Below are 23,227 nucleotides of genomic sequence, written 5' to 3'. Positions count from 1 at the left end.
ATTTACATTTACTCTTTTGTCCTCGATTTTTCTCCTTTTTCTCGCAGCACACGCAACACGCGACTAAATTATCCCCGCAAACGACCGCGATTGTTGCCAAGTAGTACGACCAGACCGCGTTAAAATCGAGCCTCGAGGTGGATGCAAGTTCTGTTAAGAAAAAAAAACGCTTCAATGTTTTTTCATTAGGTCCCCTTTGTTGAAGGGAGATTCAAGGATTTTTTTAACGGTGTCGTCGCTTACGCATCGAGTTTGTTAGGGTGGATTTTTGTATGCTTTTAGACGCGGAAATGCGTCGTATTCATGGAAATAAGAGAATATTTGTAAGTAAAAGATGGGGTGAATGTGGAAGAGCGGAATTATAAAAAATCAGAGTATTTTTAGATTGCAGGTACGTGGAGAAATGAAAATTATTTTAACTGAAATGCCAGAGATAAAGTATTCCTCTGGAAGATTTTATCTTGCAAAAAATTTTTATCCTAGATTATAAAAATATCGCTATGTACGTATTGCGTTATCGTGGGCGATATTTCTTTTATCGAACTATCATGCAAATTACGTCGAAAGGTATAAAACTTGTTTTCGTTTAGAAATCTAATCAACGTGTGACAAATATTTTATTAATCATAGTACGGATTCAAAACTGTATATGAAATGCGTTACTATACAAATTTTTGTGAAATTTTGGTGATATCATAAAAGATCGTTCTTTTTTTTTTTACATATTAGTGGAACGTTTCCTACTAAAAATAACAATTCGATGGTATCTGTAAAAAGTAGTGTTTCTTGTCAAATTTTAAATTGTAGATTTCATCCTGTTACTGCACACTAGTACATACAGTGCGCTCTAACCATATGCAAAACCCGAGCAGAATCGATGAGTCGAACATTGTACGTTCCCCTCGTAAATCACTTGCAGTAGCCAAACAGGAAATAGCATTTTACTTGACAGGGATTGACTTTTGGACTTACGTGTACGTAGCATTTTTCACGCGCGTTGCTGAATTCTACAATACTCAAAAATTCTAGAACAATATTTTTTAGCGGGTCCATTCAATTTGCCTTCCATACTACGTTTAATTCCATTTCGTTCCATTCCCAATTTACTGAATGCTTCTCAGTTCAGGTCATTTAAATAACGCGGAGCTGGTTCGATCGGAATAGTCGATTTCACGGCGTACCTACGTATTTTTCAATATCATAATTTAATGAATACCATACACGACGCAATTCACCTTCCAACGCGTCCAAATAGCCGTACAGCTTTGGACACGATCTGAATCGAACGAATTACAAAGCCAGTGCGATTAACAGAGTGTAGAAATTTTGTTTAACAACGGTCTCCCCTTGCCTCTGGTCATTTTCATACGTAAAATTGTTGATTAAGGAAAGAAAGGAAAGAGAACATCGTGTGGAGAGGGAACACGAAACGAAAAGACTAAAAACAGGCGCGTAAAAACTGGCGCACGCTGGGCGTGTATTAACCAGCGACGGTGAGAATGATAAAAATATAAAGCCGCGTGCCGGCAGGCTGCTCGACTACTAAAACCCCACGGGGCGCGCGGTAATTTTGCCGTTAAAAAATCGAGACAATTACCTGGCGAAAAAAATTAAACTGGATCAAGTGCATCACGGTTTGAAAGCGCCATTAAGTTAGTATGGCCGCATTTTACCCGTAGAAATTCAATCGGTGCACTGATGGACAAAGCGGGGGAGAGAAAAATAGGGTGGAGGAAGCGATGACGAGGACGGAGAAACGAGAGGAAAAAGGAAGCTTGAAACGAGAAGAGAGACGAGAAATCACGGTGGAGGACGACGAAGTCACGCTGTACCGAGTACAGGATGGAACGACGAGAAAGGAGGGGGTTTAGAGAAGAAAAAGAAATATAAGAAGAAAGCTAGGCGGATGGAGGGGATGAAAAGGAAGGAAACGGCGAAAACGGTTGAAAAGGCCGCGTCCGTATCATAGATTCCTGACGATAAGACGAGGACGGCTAACGACAGGATGCAAAGGAGACTGATCAAGAGAGATAAAGATCAACGATTTGACGGAGACAGAGTGGAGAAAGAGTGGGAGAGAAGGGAAGGGAGAAATAACATGGGGTTGGGGGAGAACATAAGAGTCGCAAAGAGGAAATAGCATCAACGAGCGGCGCTTCATTTCAATGGAATTGGCTGCATCAATGCCAATTAATTAGCTGGTAAACTCCTGTCGGTCGTCGGCCTCTGAGTAATTTCATTAGTCCCCGGAGCAGAGAGCCGTTGAATAAATAAGGTCCTGTTTTCACCATGAATACCGTCGTCCGGCGTTTCGGGAACGATTCCTCACGTGGGTCAGCCCCTAATCGGTCGATCTACCTCGAAGATGCCCGCACGCCGCTGAGCGATTCGAATCGCTCGTGCAGACCAGCGCCGCGATCCTTAATCACTCTTTTTCCAACCAACCGGAAGGACACACGGAACTGTTTGTGCTTCCTGACAAACAGTATCTCGTCGTCGCTCACGGTACCAACGCAAGAAACTAACTCGTTTACGTCGAATAATCTTTTTCTCTTCTTTTTTTTTTTACTTCTTCATTTTTTTCTTTCTTCCCCCCACTTTTCCTTTCTCTCATACCTCTTTTCCACGTTTCGTCGGCAGAAATTGATGAGGTTTCGTAAACGAAATTTCGTGAGAAGAACGCGGTAGGTGATTTATCGAGACGCGACGAAATAAATGATTTGAGCTGATGAGTCTGATGAGAAAATGGTGGAGATAAGAATCGTAAACTTCGAAGTTTCGATGTATCTGTTTCGATAGTATTTTTCTCTTCTCGCTTACATCGATGAAAATTTCTGTGAACATTTCATTTCTGCTTCTATCTTTTCGGAACATCAATCATACAATGCAATGCAATGCATACCTTTCGCTCCTTGCGTCTAGAAAGATGGTTTTTAATATCAAGTTGCGCGTATTTCATCATCGTGAAATATAATATAAACACCGTTTCCTGTTATTATATCGCGTTTAATTCATTTTTGAATTTCAGTTTCCCAGCAAAGTGCTTGTTTATCCTGCATTTAATCCACGCTTTCTGTTCCATGCGCATCGCAAATAACGCTTCTGAATTTTCTATAGCCGCCAGTTATAGCTTCAGTTATTTTATGAAATTTTCAATTATTATTATATAGAGATGGTAGTATAAAATGAATTTTGATTATATAAAATGAAAATCTGCACGGTCGTGTGAAATTAAATTATTTTATGAAAATTATTTCCTCGTAAATTAATCGATTTGATATTATCGAGGAGATTTTTAATGGAAAATTGCTTGCAACCGAATTGAAGAACTTAACGACGAATTTTACTTTGCTCGACGAACGAAGTCATACGGTATTTCGCGGAGAAAGTAAGTATCAGGAAAAGCTTTTAATATTTTAATGCATTATACTCTTGTTCGTTTATTCGAGGCGAGAATAATATCTCGAGATACGATTCGTTTTTGAAAGATAGTTGAATTAACTCGTTTCGTCTTCCTTTTATCTGCGCATAAGTGCATTCAGGTTTGAAAACATCGCTAGAAACTCTCATCACAAGAAATCGTTATTCCCTCGTTTTTCAAGTCATTTAATACGCGCATAAGTTTTGCTTGACTTTAATTGTTTTCAATTTATCCCGGCCAGAAGTTCTCCTAAAAAAATTTTTTCATAAGCAATTTTACATTGGAATTCGCTTCAGAATTTTTTAATCAATTTTTTAGAATCGTATGGAGTGTTATATGTGAAGTGAATTATACGAATAATGAAGCTTCAGATTATTAGTAAAGAAACTAACATATTAAAAGCACGTTTTAAATCAGATTTTCCTATTTGCCGTGATGGACGTCCAAAATGAGCTGTCGGGTAACTGATTATCTTTCTTTTGTTGCAAAAGTTAAAATAAAAATACACATTTTCCTGCAATAACGATGATTGAAATTTTTAAAATGCATATTTGATAAATTTTTCGGAAGAATAAAAGCTACGATTGGAGATAATAACTTTATCACTAAATTAAATCACCATCAAATGTGGTATTTACCTATTTACTCATAATATATGTATGTGGAATTAAACAAATGATAAAAACACCAAAGGAAACAGCGCATTACGAATACACATAAACGATACGAATTTAATTAATTACCCTCTCGTTATCCGTTCTGACGTTATATTCCACTGGTATCTCCATGGTCATTCATTTTTTGTTATTACCTACCATACTTCATTCCACTCATTCATCATTTAAGATACACAATTAACTCTTTCAATCCTCATATATCTAACTTATGTTTGTAACAAGTATAATTATTTATTTATTTATTTATCATTCTTAAATCTATGAAAACAAGTTCTCAACCGTCTACCTTAGCTTTACAATGTTCAATTACGCTTGTAACACAGATTCCAATTCATTAAAGATGGTTTCTATTTGTGACACTTTATAATATTAATTTGAAGTAAACTACATATGTACATTGTAATTCAATTTTTTGAAATTACTATATTATAATTTCTAATTTTAATTTCAATTTTAATCTCATCGCTATATGACTAATATTAAATTATGTATAATGTAACAGTATTACGACACTGAGTAGCTAACGTTAACTGAAATTGCTTACCAAATAAGCGGAATATCACAATCGAAAATCACAAAAGATTATTATTGCACAACAGAAAATTATGAATTATTATTTTTCTGCAATCGAAAATTACGGCATACAATCTTTCGTCTGAATAAAAAATCGTGAATGGTTATATGTATACAAATCTCGTCTGAATGAAATTCTATTGGAAATTATAAAAAATATCCCTTCACAGTAAAAAAAATCATAAAAAACAATTTCTCTATAATCCAGAATCCTGCAAGGATTTTCCTTCGCGACAAAAATATCACAACAGATCATATAGAGATTTTCGTCCAAATCGAGTTCTACCGAAAACCAACGAAAAAATTTTACTCCAAAATAAAAGACCGTAGATTCATCCAAACGCAATTCTTTTCCACGATGAAAAATCATAAAAGCTCGTATAAAAATCTCGTCCAAAATGCTATCCTCGGCTAGCAAGTTCCCCAGTTCGTATTTCGCTAAAATCATCGAACGATCCATATTTTGTCCGGATCCCTAACAACGGCGTGCAGAATGGTTGGAGATGAGGACGCTTTGCAAGTTTTTAGCCGGGGCTCGATCGTTTGTCCGACGGGGAATCTCATTAACGAGGGGCCATACTATAATTGCGTATCAGGATCGAACGACATTCGCGAATATTAGGGGCTCGTTCGCGGAGCTCTGTCGCCGGAAAATAGTCGGATTAGTCCGGCAAGCAGAAATATAGCAGGCGCGTGATCACCGGCTACGATTAAGGCTCGTGTACAGAACGAACCGGGGTAGGAGAAATCGTTTAATTAACGAGCCGTTCAAGTGACGATATTAGCAGTTATGCGTGAAAACAGTTCGCCGTTATTTTGGTTACGATAATGAGATCGGATCGCGAGCAAATCCTGCTTATCGGGTGCTGTAAATTATGTTTATTTAACGACATTCAAGATGATATATTGACCGCTAATGACAGTCGTTAAATGATAAAATATTTATTATTCTTCTTACTTTAATCTCCGACAAAATTAATAACGCTGATGTGGTATGGATTCGTTTTGCATGTATTTTGGAATTACGATATCGATGAATGTGTATTTTGGGATGTCACTATCGTCATCGATGAATTTATTTATTGACATTTACTTATAATTCGTGATATAATTATGCATTTATATAACCATAATTTAAGGAAAGAACGAGATGTATCTCATTAAATAAAACTTTAGCGGTTATGCTTTGATCAGAAGTTTAGTCACTTGCTCATACGAAAAGCTTCGTTGGTACATATTCGACCTATTTGTAGATCCACTTACGATTGATATTTATTAAGTTATAAGAAGATTTATAAAGGATATTTAAACGAATCACCTACTATATTTACATATATCGATAAGAGCAACGGATCTCAGGATTCCGCTTTCCTTAAAATAAGCCATCAAGAGCTCGAGAACACTTCGGACGAACATCAAGCAAAGAATACATCCGCGTTTCAGTTTGTTCAAGTCGCGTGTACTGTCATTTCCGTTTTGAAACGCGCACTTATTTTTAATGTGCAGTCTCGATTCGGCGGGCCTCTATACAGTACAATCTTCGTACAATATACAACGTACGAGCGACGGGCGAAACGTTAAGTCCCCTGTTTGCGCGATTGTCCTAACAATATTCGTGGCGCGGATGCGATACGGCCGGTATTATTTGCACGATACAATGGAAGCGTTGTGCGAGTAACGATATAAGCGTGAATTACGCCCGTCTGCCACCGGCCGATACAGTGGCTTTTCGCGCTCTAACGATTTGCTTCTTTGACTTTATGTCGCTTGGAACGCGCCCGGATTAGTGGCCATTGCGTTGGACTAACGGGGAAAGATTCTCGGACACTGACGATTAAAAGGACCGTATAACTTTTGGAATTACTTGCCACGCAGCTTTCCCGGTAACGTATACCCTTGTGAAGGGGTGAAGTTCACCCTCTCGAAGATAGGGTTGCTAGCCAGTTTTGGATTGTTTCTTGTGAAAATGGTAGGAAGGAATGTTGTCTATAGTCCGTGGATGTTCGTGCAGATGCATATTTTTGCTGAAAATGTAACGGAAATGGAAATAAGATAGAAATTTGTTATGCTACTAGTAGGTTAAACGTGTACATTATTTTGCATCGTTTGGTTAACGTGTATCATTGTATTTGTTATAACATTTACATATTGGTTAATCGGGTACAATTATATTAAATTTCATATCCTTTAGTAGTACCTTCGTATGAATACAAATATTTGATACTATGAAAATGAACTTATGAAATCGGATGGAAAGACACTTCGTCAAAAAAATAAGGATATGTGGCATACTTTTTGTAGGCACTGTATATCTTTTGGATATTTATTATTATTTTTATAAGCGAAATTATAAAAATGAAAATTAAATAGAGTTGCTTTAAATGTTGTGTCCAGTACTTTATTTTGAATATTATATATATTTTTATATATTGTTTGCATTCTATATATTTTTATAGACTTAAATTAGTTATAAATGTATAAATATCGGCAGTCCAGTAATCAGTCTCAATTTAAAGTATATACTTATACTTTTGAGTCATTGGTCAAGCGTTGGATATATGCAGGGTGGTTGGTAACTGGTGGTACAAGCAGGAAGGGGGTGATTCTCAATATTCGTGGCGCGGATGCGATACGGCCGGTATTATTTGCACGATACAATGGAAGCGTTGTGCGAGTAACGATATAAGCGTGAATTACGCCCGTCTGCCACCGGCCGATACAGTGGCTTTTCGCGCTCTAACGATTTGCTTCTTTGACTTTATGTCGCTTGGAACGCGCCCGGATTAGTGGCCATTGCGTTGGACTAACGGGGAAAGATTCTCGGACACTGACGATTAAAAGGACCGTATAACTTTTGGAATTACTTGCCACGCAGCTTTCCCGGTAACGTATACCCTTGTGAAGGGGTGAAGTTCACCCTCTCGAAGATAGGGTTGCTAGCCAGTTTTGGATTGTTTCTTGTGAAAATGGTAGGAAGGAATGTTGTCTATAGTCCGTGGATGTTCGTGCAGATGCATATTTTTGCTGAAAATGTAACGGAAATGGAAATAAGATAGAAATTTGTTATGCTACTAGTAGGTTAAACGTGTACATTATTTTGCATCGTTTGGTTAACGTGTATCATTGTATTTGTTATAACATTTACATATTGGTTAATCGGGTACAATTATATTAAATTTCATATCCTTTAGTAGTACCTTCGTATGAATACAAATATTTGATACTATGAAAATGAACTTATGAAATCGGATGGAAAGACACTTCGTCAAAAAAATAAGGATATGTGGCATACTTTTTGTAGGCACTGTATATCTTTTGGATATTTATTATTATTTTTATAAGCGAAATTATAAAAATGAAAATTAAATAGAGTTGCTTTAAATGTTGTGTCCAGTACTTTATTTTGAATATTATATATATTTTTATATATTGTTTGCATTCTATATATTTTTATAGACTTAAATTAGTTATAAATGTATAAATATCGGCAGTCCAGTAATCAGTCTCAATTTAAAGTATATACTTATACTTTTGAGTCATTGGTCAAGCGTTGGATATATGCAGGGTGGTTGGTAACTGGTGGTACAAGCAGGAAGGGGGTGATTCTGAAGTTGAAAATATAGAATAAAAATTTTTCGTTTGAAGCTTTGTTTTCGAGAAAATCGACTTCGAATTTTCGCTCGGTACGCGTGCACTTTATCACGTCTTGTTATAACGGATCTCACTGTAGATCGTTGTCTCGATTGATGTTATTTTTTTAATTTTTTAAATTTTTAAATTTTTAAATTTTTAAATTTTTATTCTATATTTTCGACTTCCTTTTTCACGTAGAATCACCCCCTTTCCGCTTGTAATAGAACAAATTAACAAAATAATCGTAAGAAGGATTTTAACACCTTGTTTTACCACAATTTAAGTGCGATATTTCCTTATTTTTCGACACTTTTATATTTTCACAATTGAATTGTTCAGTAGCCTCGTTATTCAATAAATTATTCCTTTTTTATGCTTTGAGCAGATTTTTTCGTTATTATACACGTACGTTAAAAACTTACTATATTACGAAATTATATCATAAGAGAATTATAAATGTCCTGCTATTACCCTCGAAATAGTCGACAAGCCGTTTCATGTTTCTTTGTATTATTATTACGCTAATGAGATATTACAGAGAAATTAACGAAGAAAAACTACTTAACATTCGCTGTGCTACGAATACCCCTTTCGTTTGACTTTAATCCACTTAACTGCTACTCTGTAGTACCTTTTGTAGAATCAAGTATATTTGCATCCTTTTGTTTCCTGAACGATTTTAATAACGAGTTGTATTCAAACAGTAATGGCAACAATCTCTATAATTTCATGAAAAATATAAAAGAACGTGTAGAAATTTATGTAAACTATAGGAGTGAAATGTTCTTTCACCTGTTATGGGTTAAATTGTTCGTATAAACTATAAGATATGTCGTTAATTTGATCGTATATTCTATATAATGTTATCACAGAATATAAAAGAAAGAAGGAAAATTAATTCAATTTAGAAAAATTAAAATAATGACAAGAGAATTTTTACGGATTTTGTTAATTTAAATTATTAATTAATACTGGAATCTTATTATTACAAATAAAATATAGTCAATGACGTTGGTTCAATTATGCAGGAAGAGTTAATAACATTTTTTAAGTAATACAAATATATAGGAATGAACATCGAATCAACTCAAGCAATATTTCTATAATTTAATATCAAATTTAATAAATTATGAAATCGTAAGTTTGTCAGGAAAGCTATTGTAAAAATTGAAGATTTCTTTCTTTCCTATCGAATTAAAAATATTAATTCTGATATTACTGCAACGAATAAAGTTAGATTTTATTTGATTGGAAAAAATTGGATACTCGTGGGCGTAACACGAATGTTCATGACTGTAGGACTTTGTATAATTAAATATTATTTGCGTTCGTCGGAAATGTTCTCAAATTGAAAACAACGAAACTGTTTTTACATTTGGATTTCATACAGATATACAATGGACAGTTGTTTTTTCAAATTCATATCCTGTTACACCTTTCTGCCGTAACAATTTACGTCTAATTAAACGCGGCTCTTGTTATACGAAGGATTAAAATCACGTGTTTGTTTTTCACAGGATGCAATCGCACTGTCAGGAATTCCGTTGGATGGATACGATGGACGGGACGAATGGGACGATGTATTATTCGCATCAGAGCGCCTCCTAGAGATCCTCAGGTAAATAAAAATTCTCTTATGAACAATTGTGAATTAAATATTTTGCATTTATTATATTTTTTCTTGCATTCTGTAAATCAAATTTTCGCTCTGTATAAAGAATAAGTAAATCGAATAAAAATCACGATAAACGAAGCAAAATTCGTTAGTTTCATCAAAACGAGAAGATTAGTCAAATTTCTGGTAATGAAATCTCATAGAAACGCTATACACAATCTTCACCGACATTTTTTCTAGTCGAAGCATATTAATAAAATTTAATATTCCTTCCTAGAAAAATCTAACAGCTCTTTAGAAAATGAAAATCCACGCTATTAGGCATCGAATACTTAAATATCTTTTTATACAGAATTTCATTTCGTAATAATGTTCTGAAAACGCTATAAAGATGTCCTGTAACAAAATTTGGCCCGACGCAGGTGATCGAGTTAAAAGTTAGGAGGTTGCAAGTTGGTTTCCTGAAAGAAACCAGATGCGAAGGCGCTTACGTTCAATTCTCTGATGGCAGCGAGGATCTTGAGGATGAAACAGGACGTTACTGCGGCTATGTGAGTGGCAACACAACCAGGTAGAATATATTTCAATTTCATATTAGCTATTGTATAGTTACTGTCAATTATATTACTATTGCAAAGAATTTTATATATAGATATGTCATAAACAAAAATATCGGCACAGGCCAGATTTTCCTATAAAATTCTATATAAATCTGCAAAACACACGAGTTTTCAACCAATTTTTTTGTAAAATATCTATAACTTTCGAATTCTGAAGTTTAAGTACTTCATGACTTATTGTCGTTGGACTCTATGACGAAAGTACAGAATAGAACAGTAGAATAAAACATAAGATTTTATCTCAATTACTGTTGAATTGACCTAAGAGTCGATTCTGGGACATTTTTTGGGCCGTGGGTAAAAAAAGAAAGGTAACGGTTCTATAAATTTTAATAGAATTATATTCATTTTGTAATAAAGGTTATCGTAACTGTTTTCAGTTCTTTCTTACGATGCACTTTGATTTTAAATTCAGTTATTATATTTTATGAAGACAACTGATTGCACAAATACCTTTGTTCATCACTCTACATTATACAGATCATTATAAAATCGTTATGCAAAGAGTTTCTCTTATATCGTCAATCGGTTATTATATTTCACATAATTATACTGACAGATTTACGTAATTGCTTTATCGATAGGTATACTTTGCATACATAATTTCCTATGAATTTTATTCCATTTTTTATCCTATTGTACCTATTCAAATCTGAATAATCAGATATCAAAGAAATTTGCATTCGTAAATATACAGAACTTAGCAATTACTACAATAAATCATTATCAGAGTACGAAATGTTTGTACGATAAAATACGAGTGTACTAAATATGGAGATAAAAGGGAGGAGTGATTGGTAGGATCGTTAATGAAAAATAATTAACCGGTTGGAATAGTATTCACAGCAAGTTGTAAACCAAATGTGTGTAAGTACCTCTGGTAGATAATGGATTAAACAGATGCCTGTTGGTTGAAATGTAGCGATTCCAAGCCGCTTATAAACGCGGCATTTAATGTTTGTAAATATACCCCATTTCGATATATTCGATAATTTTGGTTTGCTTTAATTTCAATTTTCTGGCTTCCGAGTCTCTTTTGTAATCCTTATTAACACGTTTCTGCGTTACGAATCATTTTAATACAGTTATTTAATCATTCTCTAATTTATCGAATGTACAAGCGAAATATGTTATTTAGTTTGAAAGATAATTTGCCATAATAATAACAACGCATCATTAAATTTTACTTCGATATTCAATTACGATAATTAGGAAAATGGAGAGTTACATTTGTTATATTTATAATGTATTCTAGAATTTAATTGATTACCAATTGACCCATTACCAGACAGATAGTTCCTACTTTGATGTACGAGTCTACCGATCTTGAAAACTCATATTTTACCGCATTACGTATCTTATTGACCTTCTTATTCCAGCTACATTTTATGCTAATTATAATAGCAGAGAAATTAACATTGTTACTAACTTGTGGTTGTAACTATTGCGTGTATTATATATAGTAACGTTTCATAGATAGCGACAGCTCCAATAGCGATAAATTATATTTATTTATACTACAAAAGTGTTGAATGAAAAATTAGATCTTTCGGTTTCAATATATCGTTACAAACGTAAACCAATTGACTGAATACGTAACACAATATTCTTGAACGATTTATCAATAATTACTCATATGTATTGAAAATCTTCCCAAAATCTTGGAATACATAATAAAATTGAAAGATACATACACGCGGCAGACATTAAAATCAACAAAGGAGCTACTATCCACTTTTCAAATTCCCAACATTTTTAACATTACAACGAGTTCTTGGATATGTTAAACGAAAGTTTCGAACCTCTATATTTCATCCACTTCGTATTAGATACCGTTAAACGTAGAAATACCAGCGAATCCATTACGTTTTAGTTCGTTATGTCGCAAAAACGTAATCTAGCCAGACCTTACCTATTCGGCTATACCCTTTTAATTATCCCGCAGGCTGTTCCTGCGAAAGGGACCGAATTTAACGATCATAATGGACTCGGACGTAAAGTTCGCCGCCGAAAATCCGGTGATCTTCTCCGCCCAGTTTTCCATACTACCTGCCCAGCTGGCCGCCGAACGGCATCGTGGATTCTCCCCGTCCTCTTCGACAGAATGCCCATTGGAGTGCGCCGTGAGGAATGATCGAAGGTCCTGCAGGCTCGCATCCCCGGGTTATCCGGGCGTGTATCCACGTGGTATCAAATGTAGGATTGCTCTGGAGTCGAGCGCGGGTCGCTTTAAAATCGGCGGACAACCGGACGACCTTTTCGACCTGATGAACCGTACGTCGCAGGACGGTTGCCAGACGGAGAACTGCGAACAGCACGTTGAGATCGTGGCGGAAGTGACGAAGACGAGGGTCGCCAGATCGAAAGACGGACGATCTCTAACGGAAGAGGTTCCGGTTGAAAGGCGAGCGAGAAGGAGCCCGGATCACGACGAGGAGGTGGAATTTATCATTGGGCAAACGTCGCACAAGACCAGGAGAGGCAGAAATAATCGAAGAAGACTTAAGAAAGCCAAAAAGGAAGCGGACGGATCAAAGGGTCCGCGCGGCAATTCCCATGGAAAAGCAGCGAACGGGGATATCCGGAGAAATATCGGCCGTCCAAAAGAGATCACTGAACAGTCTTCAGCAGACGCGTTCCACGGCTCGAGGAGCAGCTTCAGGCATTCCGGTGGCTATCGCGATCAAGGAATCCGGCTAGAATCTATCCAGAAGAGACTTCGTCACCCGCAGCGCGTCCATAAGAAGTCCATGGATTCGATAAGCTCAAAAAAGAATTTCGATCATGATCTAAGAGATATATCGGATGCGAGGATTCTACCCGACGGGTTGGGACACGAGATTGCAAGGAAAGGCTTGAGCCAGGAAAAGATCACCGCGTTACAGGTGAGTTATCCCCGGAAATTTATTTCGGACGACACCTTCGGACGCTATCTCGATCGTTTCGATCAGGTTGCCTAGCGTTTGATTGATTGCCGTGTTATTCGACAACGATAACGGGGGAAAAAAAAATCTCGTGTAAATACTAATAAGCAAGTAAAGATGCGTAGGTATGTATTGATCGCGGTGTATATTGTCGTTCTATTCTATGATACATATAGAGGTTATCTGATTTTAGTTGAACTTATAAGGTTTACCGCTTGGCAATCTGATAACCGAACTTACAAGGTGCTTCAGTTAGCAATCGGATAGACGAGTTGAACTTATAAGGAGTTCCGTTTACCATAACATGTTCAAAGTGTGAATCGATATATTTGAACGAATAAATTGCTTAACTTATAAGGAACGAATATTATGGTTATAAAAATCGCTCTTAAAATTTAAAAATTATTCATTCTTTTCTCACCGAGACATAATAGAGAAACAATAAAACGAAACAATAAATTTTTATTTGAATTAAAATGATTATTAATAAAACGAGTATTACTTTTCATTTTTTAGATAACGTATTAAGCAACATGTTTATTTTACAAACTCTATTTACAAGCATCACGTATAAATTACAAATACACGATTTAATTATATTGAGAAGAGAATTGAATTTGATCGGTTTACTCAAAATTAAGCAATCGACGTATCTACTGTCTCTTTTTAAATAACTTTCATTTTCAAGCATTTCCCGATTCTTTCAATAATTATTGCTCACGTAATTTTCGTCTTCCCCCGACTATTCTCATTCACTGGAAACCAACAACGATAAATATCCCTCGAACCCCGATAAATACTTATCGATCATTCTGTTGGTGTGAAATAGAGGTTGCAATTGGAGAAATTATTTTGCAAGTAGATACCGGTGCGCTTTAATTTCGCTGCAAGGATACAACAGTAACTACCAAACTCTTGCTAAACAGTTCGCGCGAAGTTTCCTTTTGCGGACCAAGTTGATTAAACGTTTCGCTTCGCGTCTAGCGCAAGGAATAGATACAACGCGTGAATCTAGTTAGACGATCTAACGTAACGTAGAGATGAAACGAAATAATCGAATTACATTTCTTCACCCAATAAGGTTCCCGACTACAGATACGCAAAGAAGAGTCGAATACCAGAAAAATTAGCAAGCACCAGTTGCGTGGGCGATTATCTGGCGTTGCTGGAGAACGTGGACGGAAAGATCTTTGAAATTTTCAAGTTCTGCGGAGAGGGTCACGTTCCACGGATCCTTTCGAAAGGAAGGAGCATTATCGTGGAGTTCTTTGCGGAACAGGACGGCACTATAATGCACGACGGGTTCCAGTTGTCGTTTCAGGAAACGGAAGAGGCGCCCGGCGTGAAACACGATCGAAATTGCGAGTTCGTTTACAAAAGTACGGAACGAACCAGGGAAAATATCAAGTCGTTGCAGAGCTGGTATCCGCCGAATACTTTGTGCAGTTACAAATTTATGGGCAGATCGTCGGAAAAGATCTCCGTTCATATGAAGATAATCAGGAACGAGCCGGACCAGGAATACGCTTCGCAGAAACGGAACTTCAGCCTGAATTACTGCTCCGGAAACGAGATTGCGGTTTACAATGGGATCGAGGTGAGTAACCGTCGAGCCAACGTAAGAAATTAACGGCTTGTGTGGTAAACATAATAGCTTCCCTGTTGCTTGTCTTATTGTGCTATTCGAAATTGTTCTTAAATGGTCTTCGTTCTTTTAAAAAAGTCAATAAATTACGTAAGTACAGGGTCTAGTTGCACCTACCGTAAGAAATTTTTCATTTACTTTCGATTCAAATTGAATTTAAACATTGTGAACATATTACGTTCTTTTTTAAATTTTATTATATCGTTTTAATGTTCATATTTATCGTATTTTCTATTCTATGAGTGTAAGAATTGCTTCTTATAATTCAAACAAACAATCGGAGGGTTGGGGTAAAAATGGGAAAAATTTTCCATTTTATAACACAGTTTGTTTACGAGAATTGAGATAGCATAAATTGTAACGATTATAATGTTCGAAAAATCATCTTCATAAGATAACATTGAAGATTTAATATGCTGATTAATAAGGGTATGTATAGGGTATGACCATTCTATTACTGGAACAAACACGGATAAAAATGATTAATATTTTATTAATCGCTCCTTTTTATGATGTCTAAGTAAGATATAAATTTTATGAACACTGCCTTTATGAACAATTTAATTGAAAGTTCCTTCCTTAGTGGACTAAAACTCAATTAAAACTCAATTTTTTCAATAAAGCTATTTTGTAACATTCACTGTTTTCTCCTTTTGCTCTTCAATCTAGATAGTCGAAGTTATCGAGATAGTCGAATCATAAAGAGTTATTATAATTGTTAAAAATAACCACAAGTTTTCATATATTTAAGTGAAACTAATCCCTAAAAATGTTTTGGAAAACTATGAAATAAACTGCGAACATTTTTTGTGTATTTTAACATGCTGACTGCAGATGAATATTGCATCTTTTACTTATAACGTTAACGTGTTGTGGTTTGCTTAAAAGTTTCAACGCTCGAGTGCTTCTATATAGAATATTTAATACTTTAATATTATCACCGCAATATTAAAAGCGTTGAAAATTTTACAGATATGTAGTTATTTATTTAATTACAACGATTCAATTACGTTCGTCGTCCTTAGAGCTTCACTAACTTATCTAATAGAGTGACCCGCATATTAATCAACGTGTTAAACAACGTATGACTATCATTAACAAGAGTTGCATATATAAATTTTTTAATATTACTTTTATGCTATCGTCTGACTTTTTTCAACAACAAAACCACTACATCTGTTTCTATTACCTCGCATTAATTTGATTCGCGTCTTTTACAAAGATATTTTATTAAATTTACTCAAACTTTTGTATTGCAAGGAACATTTGCATCTTTCGAGAATGTTCTCTTCCTCGTTTCGTTTATACTATTTCATTTCCATCCTACAGCGAACTTTTTCATCCTGCAATTCCTGTTATGCTAATTATAAATCTCTTCGTCATGATAAAAAAAACATGAATATATTGAACTTCCAGGTGAACAACAGCGTCTTGATGTGGTCTTACTGCGATGTGTCCCACCAGGATATTAATAACATTCAAGTTCCTCTCACCTCCAGCGGAAATGAATTGTTAATACAATATTATAGCGCGAAGGGCTCGTACGATGGGCAAGAATTCACTTACACGATATCCTACAGGTTCATAAAGAAATCGCAGAATTCTACCACTAGACGTCAAGTCCAGGACGATTTCAAGCTGATCTCTCTCAGGCCGGTAAACTTTTCAGCGTTGAACTTCAACGAAAGTGAGAATTGCAACTGCGATTTCGGCGACAGAATCGGCAGCTTTAAAAACTGGTTTATGGTACTCGTTGTCTTAGGAATAGTCTCGTTTCTCGGTGCCATCCTCACTATAATAGCTCTCCTTGCCAAATGCATCAAAATGCGATCGATGGAGAAGAAACTGCTGCAGACTCCGAAACTATAAGCCCGATCAAATTTTGTACGATTTTCTATCTGTTCGAATAAAACGATTTTTTTTACAAGCGAAAATAGATTTAGATCTACGCATGTGCTCACTTGATCCACATTTGGACATCTACATTTATTTATCGATTGTTGCAATGTGATTAAAATTTGGCCGGATGTAATGATCTTCAAATCTTTACAACTCGAATCAAAATTGAATTTGGAATTGAAGAATTTGGAATTGAAATAGATATCGCAGATATTTCTCTTGATATAACTTAATCTATACGTTGCATTATTTTTGTCGGAGGAGTTTCTTCTTAAGTTACTATTTTTTAATAAAAATATTTCTATCTTGATTTATATTCAAATTATATCTAACGACAGTTCTTGATATTCACGTTTCTCGTTCTTTTCCTGCGATTTTAGTCAACTTTGCATTCACCGAACAAATTTTCATTCAAGATAGGTTTTATTAAAAATAGATGAAAATGTATATACAACAATCCATGGAAAGGAAGAAATATAATGGCAGCACAAGATACAAAAACAACTACTACTTTTGTAACTTTGTTCTATACTTGTCACATTCTCATTTTCGTTCGTTAATTTTTCCTTTAATTTCCACTTTCGATATCAAGAGAAATTATGTCTCAAAAAATATAATTTTATTTCATGCTCTATAATTAAACCTGAAAATATAACTAGTCGTACAATTAAGAACAAATCGTATGATGCTAAAGCAATCGAGCATCTTGTTCGAATCAAAAAATATCGCCTAAAAGGTCAAGGTCTCACCGAGATTTGAACTCGGATCGCTGGATTCAGAGTCCAGAGTGCTAGCCGTTACACCATGAGACCTTGAGAATTTTTTTACAGAAATTAGAATAGTATGCATGTGTAAGTAAGTGCATACTTTACACGTTTTTATAATGAATTAACATCGAGAAATATAAATGACAATTGTGATCGACGCAATGGCCAAGTCGATCAAGCATAAAATTCCATCAAACTGCGAACATGTAAATACGGATGATCCTCGACATACATATCTAATTAGAAAAACATAAGAAAATCAAATTGTTGACGTGGAAATGAGAGAAAACGAACGAAAGAGCGTGCGAAGTAGATATAAATACATACGATAAAAATTATTATACTTTGATAGGAGATCTAAGGAAATATCATCGCTTGAGGAGAAAGCTTTAAAAAATTTTTTTTACCGATAACAATAAGGACTAATTGTACGGTCGTTGCGGACGCTAATATATACCGTTATAAATGTTATTTTGCATAAAAGAATAAACGTCGCTTCTGTACAATATGATAATTAATCAAGGGGAAAGTCCATGTAATATAAAGCATTCTTCGTTGAATAAATTGCTGTATTATAAACACTTCCTATATCATCAAATGCTATTGATTCTCATTGTTGGATCTGAAGTCAAAGATAGAGGTTTCTTCGTGCATAAATTACGATTATTCGGTGCTCGAGTCAAACCTTGAATATTCAGATCTCAGTTGAATGAATGAAAATTGCTTAGGATGTATTAGTAAATTGTCCTAAGCAATTAGCAAACATGAAAGAATTAGCGTCAATTGTACATAATAATTTACCATAATGGAATGAGAGGACAGACATATTTCTGTGTTGCAATGAAAGTTGAAGCTGTAGAAAGATATTGTTATATAAGCAAATCTTAAAGCAAAAATACACAAAGAAAGAAAAAATGCAAAAATTAACAAATCGTACAGACTAGTAAAATCAGAACATTGAATCCTAATTCTACTCTCAGCGGCATACCAGAATCAAAGATATCAAAGAGTACGTTTTTATTGTTGCGATCGTGAGCAATTCAAGTAATTTCGCGAGCAAACTTTAACGATATAATGTGGACAGAATGGAGGTTCAAATCAAAATATTTAATTATAATTATATTTCAAGCGACAAAGAGTTATGAGAAAATCATAAGTAGATGTGCTTGGAAACGGGATGAAATACGTGCGAACGAAACACTTGGGGGTGTAATATCGTCCGACATAAACTATCGCCCTGCTTATTGCATCTTGTGATGAAATTGCAATGTTACATATAAAGAGGAAAGATAATCACAAAACAATATCACATAAGAGATTAGCTAAGTAACCACTTGAGAGGAGTAATCTCTTAAGTTATCTGTATTCATAATTTTTGCAATTCACAATTTATAATACATAAAATAAACGAGCTACATCGTTAACAAATATGAAAATTAAAAAATTTCTTAGGCAGACTTAAGATTTAAGAAGACAAAAATGATCGCTAATCATATGTAAAATGTTTTGCTAAATGTAAAACAAGATTTCCTCGTTGTTCTTAACATAGATTATATTTCATTTTTTATCACTTACGAATTATTTAAATTAATTAACTAATGCAATAGTACGGCTATTGTTAAAAGCGATAGCAGAAAGATTAAAATATTATCGCTGAATAACTAAGATTTTAGTATTATAGTTATAACCGCTATTAAAAAATTGTACAACATTTCAACAAAATTGGATTAAACGAGATGCCGTTAACGAGATATTTTTTCTTTAAATTCAAATGATGATTTAAAAGATGTAATAACAAAATGTTTGTTTTTTAATTTGTTTATATATAGAATAAACTCTTTCTGGCATCACACTTCGAGGTATTATAATGTCGTTTTAAAAATCTCCATTTTAATTTATACAGGTGCTTCGTTTATGAAAATGGTAACTTTTCCATTAAACCGCAATCTACCTACATTAATTTAAGAGCAGTTTCGGTGAACGCATAATGCGGGACACAATGAAGCATTCGCACTGACAGTAATTGGACGTTGCGCAAGCAATGATTTACCGGAAATATATTACATTGGCTAAGTCAAGGCATGAATCAGCACTTATTCGTGTATTTTGCCCATGTTTCATAAAGCAACGAGCAAAAAAAGTGAACAAGCGACACAGCTGCGGTGCCAAACAATAATTTGTTAAAATGTTCCTACTCGTTTCGTACACGAAATATCGCGAGAATGTTATCGAATGTAGATCTCTAAGTATTAATTTTTATTATCCTCGCATATTCACGTATCTCCGTCGAATACTAAATTGATCTACATTTATAACAATGGAACGTATTTTTGTAAAAAAAGAGAAAAGAAAAATAAAAAATAATAATGAGAAAAGCAACTTGTAAATGTGATAAATATTTAATCGAATTGTAAGCCCACTAACAGTAAGCGATCTACAATATGTAATAGCATCAAAATGTTCGAACGATGTGTAACTGTATCAAGTGAAATGAAAACACTTCATAATAAAAACAAAAGTATTGCTAATTGTATACGATTGCATAATTCTTCTTATTCTGGCATGACCTAATTTTTTATTTGTTTTATATAATATTGATCGTTACTCTACCAAACGAAAAATTAGTTTGGTGGATACATCGCTAGTTTCGTTTTAATTACAAGAGTTTCATGATAAATGACATGATAGAGGTTTGTAACTCTATTAATTAAGTTTCTTTTCATGTTAATAATAGAACGATTAAAAATATTAGTTATTAAATGTATTAGAAACATAATTGATAATTATAGATACACTTATATATATCTCTGTGATGAGATATTTATTTATTATGGAATAATATTTATTTATATCTAAATAAATCTTACTTGCGATTTATTCATTATTACATGTACTTCATGATCAATACATCAATCTTTATATTATAAAATATTGACAAATAGTAGTCAAAAATATGTATACATTTAAATTTGTTCTGCTCTTAATGGTTCTCCTATTTTACCAATAGATGTCGCATTTGAAGTCCTGATATTCCTTTCTATGAGGTCGTTTGTCAACGGTATCGATTCGATACATGTAAAGTTAGTAGTGAGCTTGCAAATTCGCGGACGGAGTGTCGTTTCTAACTGTAACTTTGTGTATCGAAAATTCGAACAGAATGGCAAGAATAGCAGCCATAAAACAATCTTTGGAAAAAGCGTTACACGATGAAAGCAAAACATGGGCAAAGTATCTAGGCAAAGTTGAAAAAAAGACAGGAGTCGATCGACTTTATGTTTTTTTAAGTATGGACGTTAGAATCATATACTTTGTAAGCTTTTTGTGGCAGTTTTTGTCTTGCTTGATAAACCAATTAATTATCACTTTACGTAACGAGAACCTAGTACAAATTTCTCTTGGAAACAATAATTTAATCGTAATTTTAAATTTAATTCTGAAAGTTTTCAAATTACGCACATTTCACTCGCATTTGACTATACTACAACGATATCGTATAGATTGTAGAATATAAAAGAACCTTGACAACGCGGTTATTTTATAGCATAAGATTCTACAAAAAGCATTCGATGACAATTGAATATTCATAGGTATAATAATAATAAAGGGAATGATCGAGTTTTTCCGCATTTATGTAACATACACATTTTACTGTATCACAATAAGATTCTTGCAATTTGCTTAGAAATTTTGCTTACAATAATTAATTTCACTGGATTTTTTTATAATGTTGTTTAATATTTTTTAGGTTTTGTTGGATTTACAGCATTATATTTGGTGTTTGGTATTGGTCAGCAGTTAGTTTGTAATATCTTTGGATTTATATATCCTGCTTATTGTTCTATGAAAGCCTTGGAAAGTCCAAAGAAAGAGGATGATACAAAGTGGCTGACCTATTGGGTGGTTTTTGCAATTTTTACAATCGTTGAATTTTTCGCAGATTATATTTTATGCTGGTTTCCAGTCTATTGGCTGTTCAAGGTACTTTGTTATATTTTAATTACATAAATATAAAATGTAAACCATATACTTATTATATTGTTGGTTTTTACAGTGTCTCTTTTACATTTGGCTAATGGCACCTATTGAACGTAATGGTTCCTTAATATTATACAACTGTATTATTAGACCAAACTTTTTAAGATATCATCACAAAGTTGACGCATTGATATCGTCTGCTCAGGATGCTGGTATATTTTTTATGACAAGATATATATATGTACATAGTTAATACTTTAATACTTATTACAATCTACTAATGAAAATACTTTTATTTCAGCTGTTAAAGCTGCAGCAAATGCTTTGCTGACAGAAAAGCAGGAGTAATATTTATAACTTTGAATTCCTGGAGGCTTAAAAAATATGCCTTAAAAATTTTTACTGTTTTCTCGTCTCGCCCATTTTTAATAAAAAGGAAACTGCAATATATTTGACAGTTTTAATTTCCTATATATAATGTTTATATAGTAGTATAAATTTTATAATCAATTGTGCCTATTATCAAGATGTTATAAAATCCAATTACACATGTTATTGTGTATCTTACAAATTTCTATAGTTTGTCAGCAATGTAGTTCATCAGATCACAAAATTTTGAATGAATGTAATAAATACATAATACTGTCATAAATGCAAATAAAAATTGTATGAATACATAAAGTTTATAAATACAAGTCTTACAAAAATGGCTGTGTAATGTTACATTCTGTAGCAAGATTTTTACATAAGCCAAGCCAATTTAGTAATATTGAACAAATAATTCTTACAATATCATTTGTGATTGGATATTGATGATATTTTAGGCAGTTATAAGCACTATTTGAGCAAATGTTTTCTATCGTAGTATAATTGTCTGTATAAAGATATTTTTATGCCATGATATTACAGTTATAAACAAGGTGAATATTTTTAGTGTTGGAAATGAGTGTATAATGGTTTGTAAAATCACCAAACAAACGACTTCTGTAAAAAATACGTAACACGAATGACGAGATTTATATTTGCAATTTTGTAAGTGAGGGTAGGATTAGGTAATATAAAGATTGAGAATATGTCATAAATCATGATACATGTGTATGATGTATGGATACTAAAAATTAATGAATTGTAGGTAAGCGCAAAATTTTTGAAATGATAAATTAGATATTAATCTTGCACAAGTATAAAGACAAGCTTTTATATGAGCTTTAAGCATATTTGTAGCGCCAAACTTATATTTGAGCAGACGTTATTATCTTATAAGAGGTTGAAGAAATATGTGGCATTTTGCGACTGACCAGTCGTATCTTAACAATCGGGAGACAATGTCAGGTCATTGTTGATCCATGCCAAATTCGCGTATTCAGACCTTATAAAATAAAGTGTAAGAGGTTCCATTATTCTTAAAATAAATTCTATACATTTGAAATATTTACGGTTTATTTTCAAAACTAGAAAATTTTCAATACAAATGGAAA

The 23,227-nt window shown here is 34.0% G+C and overlaps 2 protein-coding genes and 1 non-coding gene across 3 annotated transcripts in view; 2 read left to right on the top strand and 1 right to left on the bottom strand.

The window, feature by feature from the left end:
- The window catches only part of LOC100747867, a 72,894-nt gene extending 52,587 nt beyond the window's left edge, over positions 1-20,307 (top strand). The window contains exons 3-7 of the mRNA XM_003494617.4: positions 9,822-9,922; positions 10,342-10,490; positions 12,485-13,424; positions 14,545-15,060; positions 16,525-20,307. Coding sequence (XP_003494665.1) covers positions 9,822-9,922; positions 10,342-10,490; positions 12,485-13,424; positions 14,545-15,060; positions 16,525-16,977 — 2,159 coding nt within the window. The 3' untranslated portion in view covers positions 16,978-20,307. The remainder of the gene's footprint in view (positions 1-9,821; positions 9,923-10,341; positions 10,491-12,484; positions 13,425-14,544; positions 15,061-16,524) is intronic.
- On the bottom strand, positions 17,748-17,819 carry TRNAQ-CUG. Its single transcript has one exon. It is a non-coding gene; the product is annotated as a tRNA-Gln (tRNA).
- A 516-nt stretch (positions 20,308-20,823) lies between the features above and the next one.
- Positions 20,824-23,180, top strand: LOC100747746 (receptor expression-enhancing protein 5). The gene is made up of 4 exons (XM_012393424.2): positions 20,824-21,058; positions 21,520-21,752; positions 21,826-21,961; positions 22,051-23,180. Exons 1-4 carry the CDS (start codon positions 20,932-20,934, stop codon positions 22,095-22,097), a joined length of 543 nt encoding a protein of 180 aa, XP_012248847.1. The 5' UTR covers positions 20,824-20,931; the 3' UTR covers positions 22,098-23,180.
- Positions 23,181-23,227: the final 47 nt, after the last annotated feature.

Source organism: Bombus impatiens, unplaced genomic scaffold (genome assembly GCF_000188095.3).
Source record: "Bombus impatiens unplaced genomic scaffold, BIMP_2.2 scf_3007, whole genome shotgun sequence".
Lineage (NCBI taxonomy): Eukaryota > Metazoa > Arthropoda > Insecta > Hymenoptera > Apidae > Bombus > Bombus impatiens.
Note: the sequence above shows the minus strand (reverse complement) of the source record. Positions and strands in the feature narration are given on the sequence as shown.

Bases quoted from the DNA above. Each gene is read 5' to 3' on its own strand.
- LOC100747746 (XM_012393424.2), top strand. From the start codon at position 20,932: ATGGCAAGAATAGCAGCCATAAAACAATCTTTGGAAAAAGCGTTACAC. The intron at 21,059-21,519 runs GTATGGACGTTA...AATATTTTTTAG, and splicing joins TCGACTTTATGTTTTTTTAA to GTTTTGTTGGATTTACAGCA. The intron at 21,753-21,825 runs GTACTTTGTTAT...TGGTTTTTACAG, and splicing joins CAGTCTATTGGCTGTTCAAG to TGTCTCTTTTACATTTGGCT.